Source organism: Plectropomus leopardus, chromosome 11, assembly GCF_026936395.1.
Source record: "Plectropomus leopardus strain MGB_pleo_1.0 chromosome 11, ASM2693639v1, whole genome shotgun sequence".
NCBI classification, from domain to species: domain Eukaryota; kingdom Metazoa; phylum Chordata; class Actinopteri; order Perciformes; family Serranidae; genus Plectropomus; species Plectropomus leopardus.
Window position 1 is genome coordinate 15,905,215 of NC_142186.1, and position 17,501 is coordinate 15,922,715.

The following is a 17,501-nucleotide window of genomic DNA, read 5'->3' on the forward strand; positions in this document are numbered from 1 at the left end:
TGCATGCATATTGGAGGTAGAGTGAACTGGATATCCAGGGTGATGTTATTAAACATTGTGCCAGCCTTTGTTCTGTATCAAGCCTCGTCTTTCCTAAAAATCATCATTAGCTCATGTTCCCATTAATTAAAGATAATTTTGTTTATTTACAACCACAGTAAAAACAAAGCCCCCTGCACATCACTGCTCCAACAATTCAATGCTCCATTTAGTCCAAAGTGGCGGATGATTATGACATGCTGGATTACCAGCAGTCCGGGTTTGGATAATTTAGCATTTTTTAAATTCAAAACAGGTTGTTCCATCTCATCCTCTCTTTTGTTTATGAATAAATAATTTCTCATCATTGGCTTCTCTCCCTGTTCATTATAACGGAAATTATTGGCCAACACTTTCACTCATACTAATTCACCAGGCTGTCCTGTAACTAAACACACACACACACGCACGCACACACGCACGCACGCACACACACACACACACACACACAAAAACACAAAATTGCAATATCTTTGTAAATGTGTTTTCAAGCTCATAATCTGGTGTGATGTGTTCTGAAGCACGGTATTGACCCGTCAGACAATCAACAAAATCAATTACCGTAATTAACTATGCACACACACACAAACACACTGGACAACGCACACGCATTTGGCATCTCTACAATGTCTACCTGACTCATTCAGGGACCACAAATGACTATAAAAATAAATGCATAATTAACCATAAGGCATAACAAACCAGGTCAGGGTTTAGATGTAGTGGTGGCAGAATTCCACCATCAGACATCTTTCCTCCATCTATCCTGCTTTTGTCACTGCTGCATCGAAAACAGCAACACAATGTGCCAGGTCACTCTATGCACCTTCTGAGGAGTGAGCTGAGAACCAAATTTACATTTCCCTTTTCAATACTTTTCAAGGCCAAGGTAACAGGCAGAGAACAAAAAAACAATCCACTGTGTTGCACAGCTCTCAATTTTTGCATTAAGAACAGCAAGAGAGCCTTTCCCACAGGAGAGTGCAACTGAAGCGCCATAAGCAGGACAGATTGTACACTGTGTTGAAATCTTGTCTCCTAAAATCTTGTACTCATATGCAGTGCAGCAAATTAAAATAAGCAAAGACAATTTCTAGCAAAACCTTTAGGTTGTTTGCCCACCATGGTGGCGATGGCTGTCTGTCAGTCCACCACTCTGGATAAAATTGAAATATCTAAAGAACAACTGAATTTATTGCCATGAAATGATGTACAGACATCCATGTTGCCCACAGGATTAATACTACTTCATTTGGTCAGCCATTGACTTTTCATCTAGCACCACCAGCAAGTTTTCACTTACAAAGTAAAAACAAATCTCAACCATAGACTGTATGGGAAAAAAGTGGGCGTAGCCACTCCAACGTTACCCATTCATTTGTAGACTACAGATTTGAGCCTTAAGTTTGACATTTTGGCTGTTACCATCTTAGGTTTTTTGGAGCCAGAAGTGACTATATTTGAACAAGAGGTTGGAGCTGTGGAGGAGCGAGGGGTGGATCTGACTGAGGACCCAAGGACACTGACATGGTTGTGACTTGTGACTCACAAGATAGCTATTATCTAAAGCATACCCCGCTTTATTGTCTACTTTACTTTAAATTAGACCAGAATTTACAAAAAGAACATCATGCTGTATTGAAGAAGACTTGAAACTAGTGACTGAGACCATAAACACATAAGGAAAATATTTATTAGAGTCACACCTCAAGGAGAAGTATGGGGCCACTTATTGTAATGACTTGTAAACAATTAAACTTATTTTTATGACCAGTGGAGTCGCCCCCTGCTGGCAAGTAGAAAGAATGCAGGTTTAAAGCGCTGCAGAATTGTCGTCAGTTTTCAGACACAAAGGCTACGTCCACTCTTATACAGTCTAATGGTCAAAAAACACTGAAGTATCTACAGAGCAACTGGATTTATTGCCGTGTCATTCTGAACAGACATTCCCACCAGGATTAATCCTAATCTGATGATCCCCTGACTTTTAATTTAGCACCACCAGAAAGTCCCATTTTTTTCACTCAAAAACTTAACTGTCTCAACAACTATCGGATGGACTGTCATGACATTTTGTACAGACACTCCTTGTCACCAGAGGATGAGTCCTATACTGTTTTTGGTGGTCTTTTAATTTTTCCTCTAGTGACAACTACTTCATGGACTGCCATGACATTTGCTGCAAATTCAAGATTCCTAGATCAATTCTAATGATTTTGTTGATCATCTAACTTTTATTTTAGTGCCATCATTTGGTCCAAATTTTAATTCATCCAACACCTTGGGTTGTGAGCAAGTACCTGCAAAACTAATGTAAAACTGAAGTTGTTTTCTCAACAATATCTGCTCCAAATGCAAGATTAACATATTTATAGAAAGTTAAAGCCCCAGGTTAATGTTAAGAAAAGATTGTTGTTTGTAAATATTTAAAAAGTAATTACTGACTTCAGGCATGACATATGATACACTGACTTTTGATTAAAGAAAGTCCCACCTCTTACAGTGATGCTGGAAACAACTCTGCATATTGACACAATAACATTTCCATCTCAACATATTTCAGAGATTTGTAGTATATCAGCAAATTTTGTTGGAGACAGTTCTGCAAACTATCATGATATGTTTACATAATTTAAATTTCAGCACAGACAATTTTAGAATGAAATTTCACTTCAGATGTTGCAGTGTAGCTTCTGTTATGTTTCAAAGCCTGTGCAACAGTTTTGAGTTCTTGATCCGGATAAAATTACGAAACAATTGCATGATATTCTTGGATGTAAAATGATCTTTAAAAGAAGTGTGTAGGGTGTTAATGCCAGATCTTTCGCTGCATTAGTCATTTCTTACAGAGAAAAACCCCTTGCTGAACCAACCCACTCACTGGTAGTGGGAGCTGCTGATGATACCCAGACATTTGTGTTGTATATACAAACATCCTCCGTGGGTAGAACACACACTAATCCTCAAGCTCAAATCCCCTCAGACCAGATGTTGCAGCTTATAGGGACAGACCGGGCTAAAAAATTAATGGCTATCACATGCTCCCTAATGAAGGGATTGAGCGGGGTACGCTCCCATAGTGTCTGGGAGGTCGTCACATGTGCTGTGACTCAATCGCTGGGATCGAATCCCAGCCTAATTTATGCTGTCACACTTCTGTCTCACCTCAGGTCTCTGTCTGCCTGCGATGAAAAACATGACCTACAGAACTGCTAACGAAAATTGGGATAAAATGTTCAGAGAGAAAAGGAGAAGGGAGGAAAAGAGATGAGAATAAAATAACTGAAGAGAAACAGAGCGAGAAGGATAGAAGGAGAGAACACAGAGAAAGACGAGGAGAGAGCAAAGAGTGAAAGCTAAATGGGGGAGGAGAGATAAAGGAAAATAGAAAAAAATCCTCCTTTCATTTCAAAGCAATCACTGTTTAGATAGGACTTTCACTGACTAATAAACACAAAGCAGTCACACACAGATCCATTCAGGTTTGTGTCATACGTGGATTATTGATTTTGAACAACCTCAGATAAATCGAGAGAGAAAATCTCTCGCTAATATCTATGTGTAGTGTTCCTTTACACAAGACCTGCTGCTTCCCTGCTCCTCTAACTCCACATCCTGGAAGGAATGTGAGCTACACACACACACTCACTCACACACACACACACACACACACACACACACACACACACACACACACACACACACACACACACACACACACACACAAAGCAGGGTCAGCTAAATGTTTAAATGTCCCTTGGGGTCATTTTTATATGATCTCTATCCACATAACTACAGTAGGTCTGACCCTGAGCACTTCATAAGCTGCCAATTGCAACCACACACTGAACTCACACACTAAGTAGCACACACACACATGCACTGCGGTCATAAGCTTAAGAAAGGAGCTCTTGGATCAGTTTGTTGGAATAAGTTGAATTTGCTCAGTCAAAGCATCCTACAGCTGGAGCTGAAATAATAGGCTCCAACATCTATTACTAAATCACATAACCTCCTGCTCCTTCTCATTCAGAAAAAATACATCTAATGCATTTTAATAAATGATAAGCTGATGCCACATAATGACATTCATATGTGCATCCAGATTTTGAACATCCATGACCAAACAGACACCAGCCCACTTTTGATGAGACTCAGTTTGATTAAATCAGATTTGCTTAGGTGAGGTTGATTGCGAAGCATTCAGGAGCGTTTTGATATTGCACAGCACATTGCGGAGCAAATCATCACAGCTTGAAGCGCACCGTTACAACACGTTTATTAAAGCCCCTCTGAAGCGTGGCAGTGTTGGCAGCAGGGCTGCAAGTGTTGCCATGCCGCCAGGGTGAGATGGCATGATGATATGGAGGTGATATGATCATGAGCGTAATGTAATCTGATTGGACTGAGTCTGCACATCAAACAGAGAGACACGGCAGGGGGAGGAATGATGCTGAAACAGGGGAGGAGAAGACAGAGAGGGGTCAGGTGAGGGAAGGGAGGAGAGAAGAGTGTAGGGGTATGCCATATCATATCATTCACAATAATACTGCTATGATTTCCAAAATGATAAGAAACATTCAACACTCATTTGGATAAAGAATGATCCTTTTATTTTTCTGGATAAAGAATGATCCATCCATTAACTGATGTTAAAATGTTCAAAATGATTATTTTTTGCTTTTATTTTTTTAACCCTGTACTTATACTGTGAGATTTTGGATGTTTAAGCAACTACTGTAAATGTATTGATGTTCTGATTGCTTGTAATTCACTATTCATATGTTTTCTTGGTGTGGTTTTCATATTAGCCAGTATAGGTTTCTACCACACCCTCGCATGTACTTTTTATGTTTTATCCCCATCGTGTTTTGTATTATGTGAAACGACTAAACTAAACCAAACTAAACTAAACTAAACATTTATATTGTGATAATGGCAATATTTCAACTTGTTGACAGAATGTGATCATGCCATTATGTGTGGCAGAAACAAGCATGGCAGAAAAGGAAACTGTTACCAGCCAGGAGCGATATCAGTTGGGTTGAATCAGTGGCATCATTTGACCTGGGCGTCCTGACTGTTAAATGAACAGCCCTGACTTTTCAATCTCTTTTTGCAACTTCCAAGTTAGAGTAAACTATAAACTTGTATTTGGCAACTGTTGCGATTTCTAATTTGTAACTGCTTTTATTTTGTTGTACTATATATATTTTAAACATACACTTATAACCTGAGAAATAAGTTTTGGTCAGATTTACTGAATATTTGAAGGTGAACCATTACATGCTGACATACATATACAGCTACTTGTTTATGTTGCAGTTGTGTGTTCTGGAAATTAACACTAAAATATTCTCCATGATTTTGTAACATCGTCAGGAATATTATTATCGCAAAAATGGCCAGAATTATTTTGATATTATATTAAGCCTATATTGCCCACACCTAGAAAAGTGATGCCGGGAACAGATGGGAAGAAGTTGGATGGTGAAGGTGGGAAGGGGAGGAAAACTTGAAAGCAAAGAAAAGTTTGATGTGGTGGAAAAGCGGGATGGGGGCTTACTTGGGCAGGGTAAGGGAGAAGAAGGGGATGGGTGTGGGTGTGGGACTGGAGGGTAAGAAGAGAGGACTGGAGAAGAGGAAAAAGTACTTACCTTGGGCCTGTGCATTCGAGGGGAAATGGGAAACGAAGGCCAGTAGCACCAGTGGAGCCCACAAGCACCAACTAATCTGCCGCGCTGACAACATCCTCACAACCAGCAGTCTAGACCTGCACAGAAGAAGGAACATTATGTTGAGCAATACAGTAGAAGAAAATGCAAAGCAAAGAGGGGGCAATAAAGAAAAGCAGTCAGAGAGACAGAAGGGGGAATTTCAGCGCCCATGAATGCAGCTGCAGAGAGGCTGTGGGTCAAGAAGACCCACCTTGCCCACACAGCCCCAAGACGCTGATCTGGAATCAGTTAACTCCTGTCTAATATCCACTTTGATACAATTACAGAGCAGTAGCTTGACAGTCTAGACTGACCGCAGAGCAGCGGTCGAGCCACCCGCCCACATAGAGCAAGCTGAGACAGAGGAGGACTTTGTTTGAGGGAAGAGAGGAGAAGAAATGAACAAAAGAGCTGACAGAAAAAAAGAAGGAGGAAAGACAGAGTGATGGACAGACAGGGGGAGAGCAGTTTGATTGACAGTACAGTGAGGGAACATTTCTTGAGAGCCATTGTTGGACAGCAAGAGCAAACACAACAGCTCCTCTTCTCTCTATCTCATCTCCTCCTTTCACCTCTCACTTTTTTGTTCTCTGCACCCTCCTTCACCACCTCCTCTCCAGTGTGCCACTCATTATTACACACCGAGGATGGACACACACAGACTTATCATTCCTCTCCTTGGGGGAGCACACACTCACTGACAGACGAATGAATAAAACAGCACGTGCAACAAAAGTTGTTTCAGGGTCTGATGTGGAGGTAACCCTGTGGTGTTTAAAGGACGGCCAACTCCTTCAATCCAGACAATGTCAAAGGGCCAGAATATGACAATGCATATTGATAAGCGGGAACTACTGCAGGAAATAGAATTGATTTTTTTTAAACAGATCAGCCTCAGGACATGAAGAGGGAAATGAGAAAGATTAAACAGATTCTCTCCTTAACATACACAAATGGGAGTTAATCTCACTAAATTGAGATTAGAGTGTCTCAGAGTGAGGTCCAATTAAAAAAAATGATCTCTATAAAATCACAAATTGAAACAGATTGCACATTGCAGCCAAATTTAAATTACATTAATAAGCAAAACATAAAAAAAAAAAAAAAAAAAAAAGTTTCTCTGTCTTCTGCGTGCCTAATTCCCTCTTTCCATTCCAAAGGGCAACTTTGCAACTGGTTAATTGGTTAATGAAAAACAGGGTACAGGCGTCGCCCTCATTAAAATTACGCAGGCAATGTCTTTTAAGGCTATTTTCGGAACAAAGTTTGCAGACTCAAAAACAATACATCACAAGACCGAATATCGCACGCGTTTGTTTTATTCTCGGAAAACTGTCCTTAGTCAAATAAAAATCCACATTTTTCCACCTGCCTGTGACTCTGCACAAGTTTGACCGTGGCTCCAAGATTTCTCACCGGTGATCATTTCAAAGTGCTATAAATTCAATTAAGTTTCTCTGCCAGATTTGGGTCAAACAATCAGATTTATTCAAATTAAGACGCTGCGTTCAAACACTCCAGCGCCGCGCACCTGAGTCTCTCACACACGCACACAATGAATGAAATCGTACCTCTCCAGTCATCAAATCAAAGCGTCCTTTTATCCCCAAAGGAAATCCTCTGAATACCAAAGACTGCTGGGGTCCTCTGTCTCCTTACTCTCTTTCTCTCCCTTCTCTTCCTTTCTTCTCTCACTCCGGATACAATTCGGTCAGTCCGGAGTGTGGGTGTTTCTCTCCTCGTTATTCAGCCATCCCTCCCTCCAGCTATTCCTCCCTGTCCCAACCCTTTCCTTCGCCCCGGTTCATTTCAGGGAGGGAGAGAGAGAGAGAGAGAGAGAGAGAGAGAGAGAGAGAGAGAGACCCAGTGCCGCTGCGCAAAAGCCTCCGCTGCCAACCTGCAGGTTTCAATCCGGCTTCAGCCCCTCTGGGCCCTTTATGCGCGCCTCCGCGATCACGACGGGACTTGTCGTAGGCACATATCCGGAATCAGTGTCTTTAAAGGAGCCACATGGTCCTCACCGAAACGCGTGTTGTTTGTGTGTGTGTGTGTGTGTGTGTGTGTGTGTGTGTGTGTGTGTGTGTGTGTGTGTGTGTGTTTGACTTGTAGGAATAAAAAAAAAGTCCGGCTGAAAATGGCTCAGTGCGCTCAGAGCAGGTGCGCTGCCATGCCCTACTGCGCTGCGAGCTCCGATGTTAAAGGCACAATGACACAGGTAACCTAAGCTGAAAGTTTGACAATCGGAATGTAAAGCAACACGGAGCATTTCAAGTTACAGGATTTCTCCATCGCAAAAATGTCCATTAATATCGATTCAAATATGTCCATTGTGATATGTCTCTTCCCATAGAACAACTGGGAAGTTGCTGATTGAATCTATAGTGACTGCAGATCAATTCACTTGTTTCTATCACAGAACAGTAATCTTGCATGCTACCTGTTGGGAGATTAGTCAGATAATTTTAACCAAACGTTAGATTTAGAAAATTTGAATCATACCAAACATAAAAAATACTGTAAAAATAAAGCCAAATTTCTGCCCTATTATACAGTTTTTCAAAATGCAAAACAACACAAACCAAGTCACAACCTCACATGGTACTTTAGAATACTGTAATAAATTTAAGGGTAATATCTAGCTGAAGTAATTTATGGCAGTGGCACTGTAAAATGACAGTAGGATGTTTGCAACTACAGCTGCCAGTTGTTAAATGTAATTTGATGGGAACATTTGTTACAGCGTGTGTATCTCTCTATCTGTCTGTCTATCTCTCTCTAACCCTAAAACTTTTTAAAGGAAGAACTGGACATTTTTTGGGGAAATCCGTGTATGAGGCCACAGCCAGGGGGCGATTAGCATTAAGACCAGAAAAAGGAGGGAAACAAAGGCTGGCTCTGCCCAAAAGCCAGGAAAAATCTGCCTAATAGCCTCACTAAAGCCAACTTTATCTCCTAAGAATGACATGTATGTGTTACTAAACTGCTTTCTTAATTAAGTTGCTGTGGCTACATAATAGCCACCTGGATTATATTCAGAGATGACTTTTCTTTAAATTAATGAAGCACTACATTCATGCACCGTAGGCTTTGGAAGAAGATGGTTGGGATAGATAGAACCTTGACTCCAGGAAAAATAGCTCTTTGGTTAAGGTAAGGGAATTGTCCAGATTTAAGTAAAATGTTAAATTAAAAAAAAAAAGTAAGAAAATATAACGCTGTTGTCACTATGACTGGATCCAGTCATAGTGACTTATATTGCCCATTATTCAGAAAACAACTGAAATACATTTTTTAGTGAACATTTTGCTGATTTAGCTATTAAGTAGGCTATTAGCATTTCTGTGACTTGCCAGATATGATAATTTGCAACATTTCCTTGTTATGTTGATGGAAATGCAATTTTCTCTGCATTACTGTAAACATATTTGCTGTTTTAAATGAGTTTTATATAAACAAGGCTGCTAAATTTGCTCACAAATTCACATGCTGTGTATTGTTTGTTTATCCACGTGTAAAAATGATGCGGTTTTGATGGGTTTGTGAGCCTGAAAAGCTGTTTCCCCCCAGTCTTAAATGTAATGCTAATCTAACCATCTCCTGGCTGTTGCTTCATATTAAATAGACAAATATGACAGTAGTAAAATGAGCATTACAATGGATCAGTCAAGACCAGTTCTTTCTTCTATTGGGCTAAGACAAAAAAAAGACTTGAGCGCACTTTGTAATCCTATTTATACACTCGGCTCCTCTGCTGGTGAAGAGACTTGTGACTTGCCCTGAGGGGGGAAGAATGGGAGTGATGGGAAACAGAGGATGGTGAAATGTGCCAGTGGCTGGCTGAGTTAAAACGCTGAACAGCCATACTCCAGGTGTGTCCCTGGGGCACGGCACGCACACACACACACACACACACACACACACACACACACACACACACACACACACACACACACACACACACACACACACACTTGAGCGCCTTAGCCAAACAACTGTCCAGATGCCATGAGCACTATAATCAAGTGGATAAGGATTCTCTGTCATCCTCCCTCCTTCCTCCTCTTTCTTCCTTCAGCCTCTTCCTCCCTTCCTGTCCGTCTGTCGTCCTCTTTTCCCGTTCATCTGTTGCCCGTTTGCAGCAGACCACACACCAAACAAATACAGCTGCAGCTGGACCGGCTGCACCCTCTTAATCCACAGCCAGGCGTTTTAATAAGCAAATTCAAAGATTGTAGTTTTCATTTGCCTGGTCAAATCAGGTGGAAAGAACTTGAGGTCTGAATATTTTATACATCACATATAAGTCCTCAGAGTTAATCTTTTGACTGCATTCTCAGACCTGGTAAGATCAATACACAAATTAATGAATTAGAGCATGGCTATGTGTCATTCTTGGATTAAACTAAGACGTGCCAAATGACTGAGCAACTTTAATCCAGCGATATTAAAGAAAGATGAAAAAACAATTTTGGTTACTATAATAGACAACATAAAAGGTCCAGTTGTAAGATTTAGGGGGATTTAGTGACATCTAGCTGTATGGATTGCAGATTACACCCAGCTGAAATTTATCCCGGTTAGAATTCGTTCAGTGTTGATTGTTCTGAGGGTTAATACCAGGAGTCAAATTATCCGCAGAGCTCTCGTCCTTCCCTAAACAAACAGATTAGGTGATTTAAAATGGTAAAAACACTGAATAAAAAAAATCAGTGTTTCACTGTGTGCTCACCTATTTTCTGTGATAACTTAATGTGTTCTCAATTTACTTCTGAACCAGGCGGTCAGAAGGTTTTTAGCGTGAGCCGAATTATCCGCACAAAACGGACCAGTTGAATAGAACCAGTACAAACACTGAATAAAGCAGGTTCATTTTACAAAACAGTTTTTTTTCAACACTGTTCAGCATGTTGTAGACAGGCCGCTAGTGCAGCACAGGCTAATGAGTTCTCACCTATTTTGTCTGATAACTGAAGATCCAGATATTCAGGAGGTTTCTACCAGGTGGCGAATCATCTGCTGAGGTCTCCTCCTCTCCAAAACAAACCGATCCGCTGATTTAAACTGGTAAAAAAAAAGGAAAAGGAAAAAAATTATGTTTTTCAAACACTTTCATGGCAGAGGGGCTGCTTACCACGGCCACCGATATAAAAACGTGAAAATGCGGGGTGCCCATTGGCTCAGTTTATATAACGGGCGCCCCATGCATAGAGGCTACATCCTCCCTGCAGCGGCCACAGGTTTGATTCCAACCTCAGCCTTTTGCTGCATCTTATCCCCTCTCTCTCCCCCTTTCAAGCATAAAGCTGTCCTATCTAATAAAGGCAAAAAGCCCCCAAAAAGTCTACACAAAAGAACAAAAGAAAAAAAGTAGTGAAAATGTAAATGGTCCTATTGCTTGTCCATCCTGGGCTACTGCAGAAACATGGTGGTTAGGGATGAGGGAGAACAGCATTATCTGTATCTGTGTCTGTACTCCTAATGAGCAGATTTAAGCGGTAAGTCAGTAGCGTATAAATCTAAAATGGTTGGGGCCTAATCTGAAGTTATCTTTAACCTTAAATTGAAACAGTTGATCAGAATTGCTATTATTAGAACGATATTTACAGAACAATCTCAGAATCAAGCTTCAGTGCATTTTTGATACAAATGTTACAGGTTTAACACAGCTAAGCAAATGAGGATTTTTTCTTTGATGGTAGAACATATACTAACACATTTCAATGGTGTAATACTCGTAGTTATAAAAAGAACATTATCATACCAGATACTCATTTCATGCAAGTATTTGGCTCAACTGTAATGACGGGGGGTCTCTGTGGACGAGGACACACTCCCTATGTAGATATAAAAGGCTCATTCGAAGGTAGCTAAAACACAACAGTTCTTATCTTCAGATTATTTTACAATAAAGAAAACATAATTATTGTATTATATTCCATTTCTGCAAATATATTCCCCTAAATCCTACACACTGGACCTTTAAAACCAGTTAAGTACAGCTACTTGTGCTCTCTGAAAAAACAGTAGAGTTAGAATGCACCTGGCTGAAACGAAGAGCTGTATGAAAAATAATGTGTAGAAATTTTTGGTGTAACTTTGTATTCTGAGTGGCTGCAGTCCCAGGTGGTTTTAGTTTGACAGCTCCTCTCTGAGGACACACAGGCCAACAGACCTAAAGACCTGCCCGATGGGTGACCCATGTTTCTGTCCTCCCTGCATGTCGCTTTTCCTTTTTTTTTTCTCATGTATTCATTTCTCTTGATGTCTTCCCTCTGTGTTCTTTATCTGTCCCTTTATAACTTTATTTCCTCCTTATTTTCCTTCTTAGTCTCTTCCTCTTTCACCCCCACTCCTAATCTGTTCATCCTCCTTCTGTCTACCTTTGGCCGTCCATCCCAACTGTGGCTCTGATGAATAAATGCATCAGTCACATGGTAGAGTTGATCCACAGGTCATTTAGCTCGGTGCCATATGGTCCTACTGTGAAGCCTCATAAAGTTTTTAAAGTCATTGCACTTGCAACAAATATCTGTTTTCGGCAGGTATTTCTCTTTCCTAGTGGTCATAGAGATTTTAGCATTACTGTCACACACACAGAAACTGCTTTTTACCAAAGTGAAAAAATCACAACATCCTGATTTATGTCATAAAAGTCTGCATGCACATCTGTGGCATGTGGAGTATTCACCTTCAACAGCTGTACAGACAGTATAATGCACCTCAGGAATTAGAAAAATGTGTGCAGTTTAGATCCGCTGTCTCACTCAGGTGATATGTGACAGATCTCAGATTTGTAAAACCTGGATGTTACAGCACCAAGGGGACTCTGTGATAGTATGGATAAAAAGTAACAACTCTGACAGCTAATTATACTTGGTCTGACACTGAAAAGATTTAGTGTTGCACACAAAAAACCTATCTTTTTTTAAAACTGAAACATCATCCATTTAATTTTTCATACATATTTTATCCTCCAAGATGCTACTTTTTTTAGATGAACTTAGATGAGTTGTATGGTACCAGTCAGGAACCTTTTAATTGTTAATTTAAGCAACAGCTGTTTTCTTGATTTTGGTGGCACTGCTGTTAATAAGCAGCAATTTCTCAGGTGCTTCCTTTGAACCAATATATTGCAGTAGTAAAAATGATCAAACTCCACCTCATCTTCCTGTATTTCCTCTACCTTCCTGTAATTATTACAAATAAGCCACCATTGTTGGCTTTGACAAACACAGAAAGCATCGTGTTCTGTTAGCAGAGGATTTCTCCCAGGAAACAGGAACCCCCTCATCTGTGTTTATTCAAGCACATGTTTAAGCCTGAACTGGCTGAAAGACGAATGTTTATTGGAAGGTATCAATCACCAAGAGGCAGACAGCAGAACATTCTCTCAAATATCACTGTTATTAATGCGAAAAAGTTGCATGTCTTCAAAAATGTGACAGAAATTTAAAAAAATGCAACATCCTGCAGTTCAGAAACTGCGGCATTCAATAATGTGGCTGTTTGTTTTTTATTTGATTCTTGACACTTAATTTGACACGTAATATTAACCTTTAAGGCTCGCTTAAATATTACACACACTCGTATCGCTCTGCGCACAAAATGCGCTTTTCAGAATCAAGCTTTAAAAAATATTTTACATTAATATGATTTTTTTTTTACTTTCATTGAGTTTATTTTTAACCAATCAGTCTTAATCAAAAATATCAAATATTCATTCATTTTTAGAATTTTAACCCTTTAAATGCCAGGTTTTTGTCATGATAATGCAAGTTTTAATGCTTTGATGGCTTGGGATCAAAAATTGCAGTTTGAATAAGTTTCAATTATGCTTTTGTTTCTTGCACTTAACAGTATGAATGTAACAATTTTGTTTACAGTTTATTTTAGACTTAATGTAGGAGCTGAGCTGGAATTTCCAAAATTAAACATAAATACACATTTTTGCCAAAATTAATGCCATATGCATGAACACAGTCAAAATAATCAAAACAATAATAATGAGAAGTGCATAAAATGCACCAAACACTCCCTAAGCATTAACTTGAAACATTTTTGCTCTCTTTCCCTTTCAAACATAAACACACACACACACGGACACACCTGAAGCCCCCTGCCCTACATTTTTACAACACAGAGACAACACGAGGTGAGGGGCTTAGCAACCGTGTCACTATGTCATTCACACACACAATGAGCTGCATTTAAACTAGCAGAAGAAACATGGTTTGTTTGTCTTATAAGCTCAAGCTAAAGAACTGGAGTTCAAGTAGAGTTGACACACTCGTACACATGAACTCAGACACGCTGACAAACACCTCGCCCTTTTTTTTCTCCTGGACACACACACACTCGGCTCTTGAGCTGCATGTTAATAACAAGCAGCAGGTTAATATGAGGGCAGCAGCAGACTGAAGTGACCACAGCCTACTGATTAGCCCAACTAGTCACAGTTATTAGGCAGCTTGTCATCTGGTAACAGGCCTGCTGTTCCCAGAGGGCTGCTAACCTGACAGCTCTTAAGGTCATGACGCATTATGCAACTTGTCATGGTGAGATGCATGGATGGAGGTGATTTATTCAAGAGAGTACTTGTCCAAAAACTTTTTTTTTTTTTTTTTGTAATGGGTGCTTACTACCAAAGGTATCTGTAACATGCACAGAAAGTTCACTACGTCATCTCTGATCCATGCACAGAGGTGGGTTTTGTTTTTTGGGTTTTTTTTTGCCATTTTTAGCCGTGCTCCAGGGAATACACTGTTGGTCTGTGGGTCAGTCAATTCACCACTTTGGTCCAGACGGAAATATCTTAATAATTATTAGATAGGTTACCATAAAATTTAATGCAGACTCTTGTGGTCCTATAAGTTGCAATATCTTTGGTGAATTTAATTTTTCACATAGTAACATCATCTAGTAATTTGGTTTCTGACCAAATATCTGCACAACTGATGATATGTAATAATGGGAAGTATGTTTATATTCCATCAGCTAATCGTTCAGATCAATATCTTCGCCAATAGGGGAATTTTTTCACCCATTTAATGGGCAACCCAGTTATGGAGGGGCCAGCTCTAATGCTTAGTGAACATGGGGCCCAAACACCAAGCTAAGATGGAGAACGATGTAAACATTATACCAGGCCTCCAAGAGCCAGCAGCCTTGCCTGTAATTTTTCTCACTGAGCAGAGAAAAGTGATTTAAAAATTCATGACAGTGTAAAGTCTATGAGCTGAGCAGGAACTCGCAGGCGAGGCCAGTGGAAGAAACATTACTGCGCAAAGTCAGTGGGCCACATACTGCGGAAGCAAATTCAGAAGCTAGAAAACTTTTTTGGCAAACATGCCAGGCAAGCAACTCCACTGGAGTGAACAGGCGCCATCTTTGGGCTGCTGTGTAGGTATTATTAAAGTCTATGAATCAAGGGGACACATATCGCAAAAAGTAGCCTCAGTCCAGAGCAGAGAAACTTTTATGCACCAAGAAAGCAACTCCATAAAGAACTCCAGGAATTAGACCTAAAACCTGTAAATGAATTAGCATTTCAGCACCTCCGGTTCCCTAGTCTCAAAGTTAGTGTTTTTTTTTTATGAGTTTTGGTTAGAAGGCTTTAATAAGATCTGTTGTTAAGACAAGAGTAGTAGACTTTTATGTTTTATTCTATGACATAAAATACATCAGTAAATCCCCCACTCACGAACTCTGAAGCTTTTATGGCTCTTTAAATGCTAAAGACTAAAGACTAAGACTAAAGGTTATATGAGACTACAGAACTCGCTGTTCATCTGGGACGATTATCTTGCTGAACAAAACGTGTAATCATCATGAACATTTGTTCACTACAGAGCTTATTTTCTGCAATGATCCAAAATCCAATGGAAAAATCCCACAGGCTTTTTGACGAGGGAACAGGGCAATGCTAACTTCTGCTTTAGCCTATAGAAAAATGTCATCCTTGGGGAACTCTGATAGTATTAATAAGCACCATCTTGGTATCTAGTTATTATTATTATTATTATTATATATCTATATATTATACCTGCTTAACATCACCATGTTAGCATTGTCATTTTGACCAATAGCATAAGTATTCAACTCGTTTTAGCATCAGTCTTGTCTTTCTCTCTTCAGTCCTGAAGACATTGACTGGATGACAGCATATGGATGACAGCAAGTAACCTATATAGTGCAGGCGGGAAATGCAGTAAAGACAAAAATTAAGAAAGAAATGGATTATGGCAGTATCTGGCTAAACTGTGTCAAAAAATTTTCTGAACTGTGAATTAGACTGTCCTCACTCATACACCTGCATCCTACTCAGGCCACGAAAAAAAGCAACACTCCAGTACCAACACTATATGAAATGTAAATGTGATCTCCAGTCCCACCATCCAGTTGGTCAAATAAGTTTTTAGAAAGAAATGCCAGTTGAACAAAAGATGACTTCCTGCCAGAGTAGCTCGCCAAATTGACCGAGCTGGCAGCCACAGTCCAAGAAGCATTTGGCAGGTGGCTAACATTTCTGCTTGCTGTGACTTGTCCTGAGCTGCTTGCCTGTGGGGAGGGAAGTGGAGGACAGGAGACAATTCACTTGAAAACACTGTAATCATGCCTCAAAGGCATTCAGTCCATCAGCGTGAGTGGGCACCGAGACATTCCTCTTCTCCAGCTACACGTCATTTTTCTTTTCTTTTCTTTTCTTTTCTTTTCTTTTCTTTTCTTTTCTTTTCTTTTCTTTTCTTTTCTGGATTATATTCAAAAAGCTTCATATTTCCCACATGTGATCACACTGATAACCTTTATTTAATCAGAGCAGCAGCCGCACTTATTGGCACTCTGTGTCAAAAAGCTAATTAAACTTTGAAGATTGTGTTCCCCCACTGAATCTCACTGAATTTCATTTTTCTGGTATTACATTATTTGCTCTGCCATAATGTATTGTGGTACATAATAAAAATGGATATAAAAACAGAATAACAGCCTGACACCACATCTTTAATATCACCCAGCATTAAGACAAATATGGTGAGAGATTAGGAGACTTTGGAAAGAATGCCAACAGAGGAGCTGGAAAAAATACATATATATTCTTGAAGATTTTTTGTTAACTTTACAAACAGATATGAAGGTCTGTTTGCTTGATGATATTCACTTAATTAAAAAAATGTCATTAGAACTAATCATAATTAAACCATTTGAAACTGGCTTGATTTCTTTTAAAAACATGGGGAGAAGGCAATGAGCAATAAAAGAAGAAAATTACACAAAATCAGCAGGAAATTAGTATAAACTACAAGAAAAGTAGTAGAAGAAGAAAAAATAAATGACTTGGAAAAAGTGCTTAAAATTTAATTATTAATAAATTAAATATGTAATTATGATAACTAGCCATATATAGTTTTTATATAGTTATTCCATAGCTTTTTGTTTTTCCTAGACATTTTTGCTTGGGTTTTTCAAAATATTTTTAAATGATTAAATAAATTGTAGCAATTTGTGAAATATTTCTTGCCAAGTTGCTTATTGCCCTTTTCCAATGTTTTTCTCAAGAAAATGAACCAATTTGCTCCATGTTCAAAGGGTTAAATACTTGTGAAAGGTGTATGAAAGCAGCACAAGAAGAGTGGTGTTGCACTAGGTTTCAAAGGGTTAAGGAAACACTGATAGGAAGAGTAGAGTCGGGGTAGAAAGGAATGAGAAAGTTTTCCTTGTCCTTGTCTAACACTCTGAATGAAACCTGCT

The 17,501-nt window shown here is 39.5% G+C and overlaps 1 protein-coding gene across 2 annotated transcripts in view; it reads right to left on the reverse strand.

The window, feature by feature from the left end:
* col14a1a (collagen, type XIV, alpha 1a) overlaps positions 1 to 7,790 on the reverse strand; it is a 195,724-nt gene extending 187,934 nt beyond the window's left edge. Inside the window, exons 1-2 of one of the 2 annotated variants that reach the window (XM_088084067.1) lie at positions 7,328 to 7,790; positions 5,697 to 5,812 (exon numbers count right to left, since the gene is read on the reverse strand). In XM_088084067.1, the coding sequence (XP_087940193.1) occupies positions 5,697 to 5,790 (94 nt within the window). In that variant the 5' untranslated portion in view covers positions 5,791 to 5,812; positions 7,328 to 7,790. Of the gene's footprint in view, positions 1 to 5,696; positions 5,813 to 7,327 lie in introns of those variants that run through there. The other variant, XM_042490363.2, reaches the window with a different exon arrangement.
* Positions 7,791 to 17,501: the final 9,711 nt, after the last annotated feature.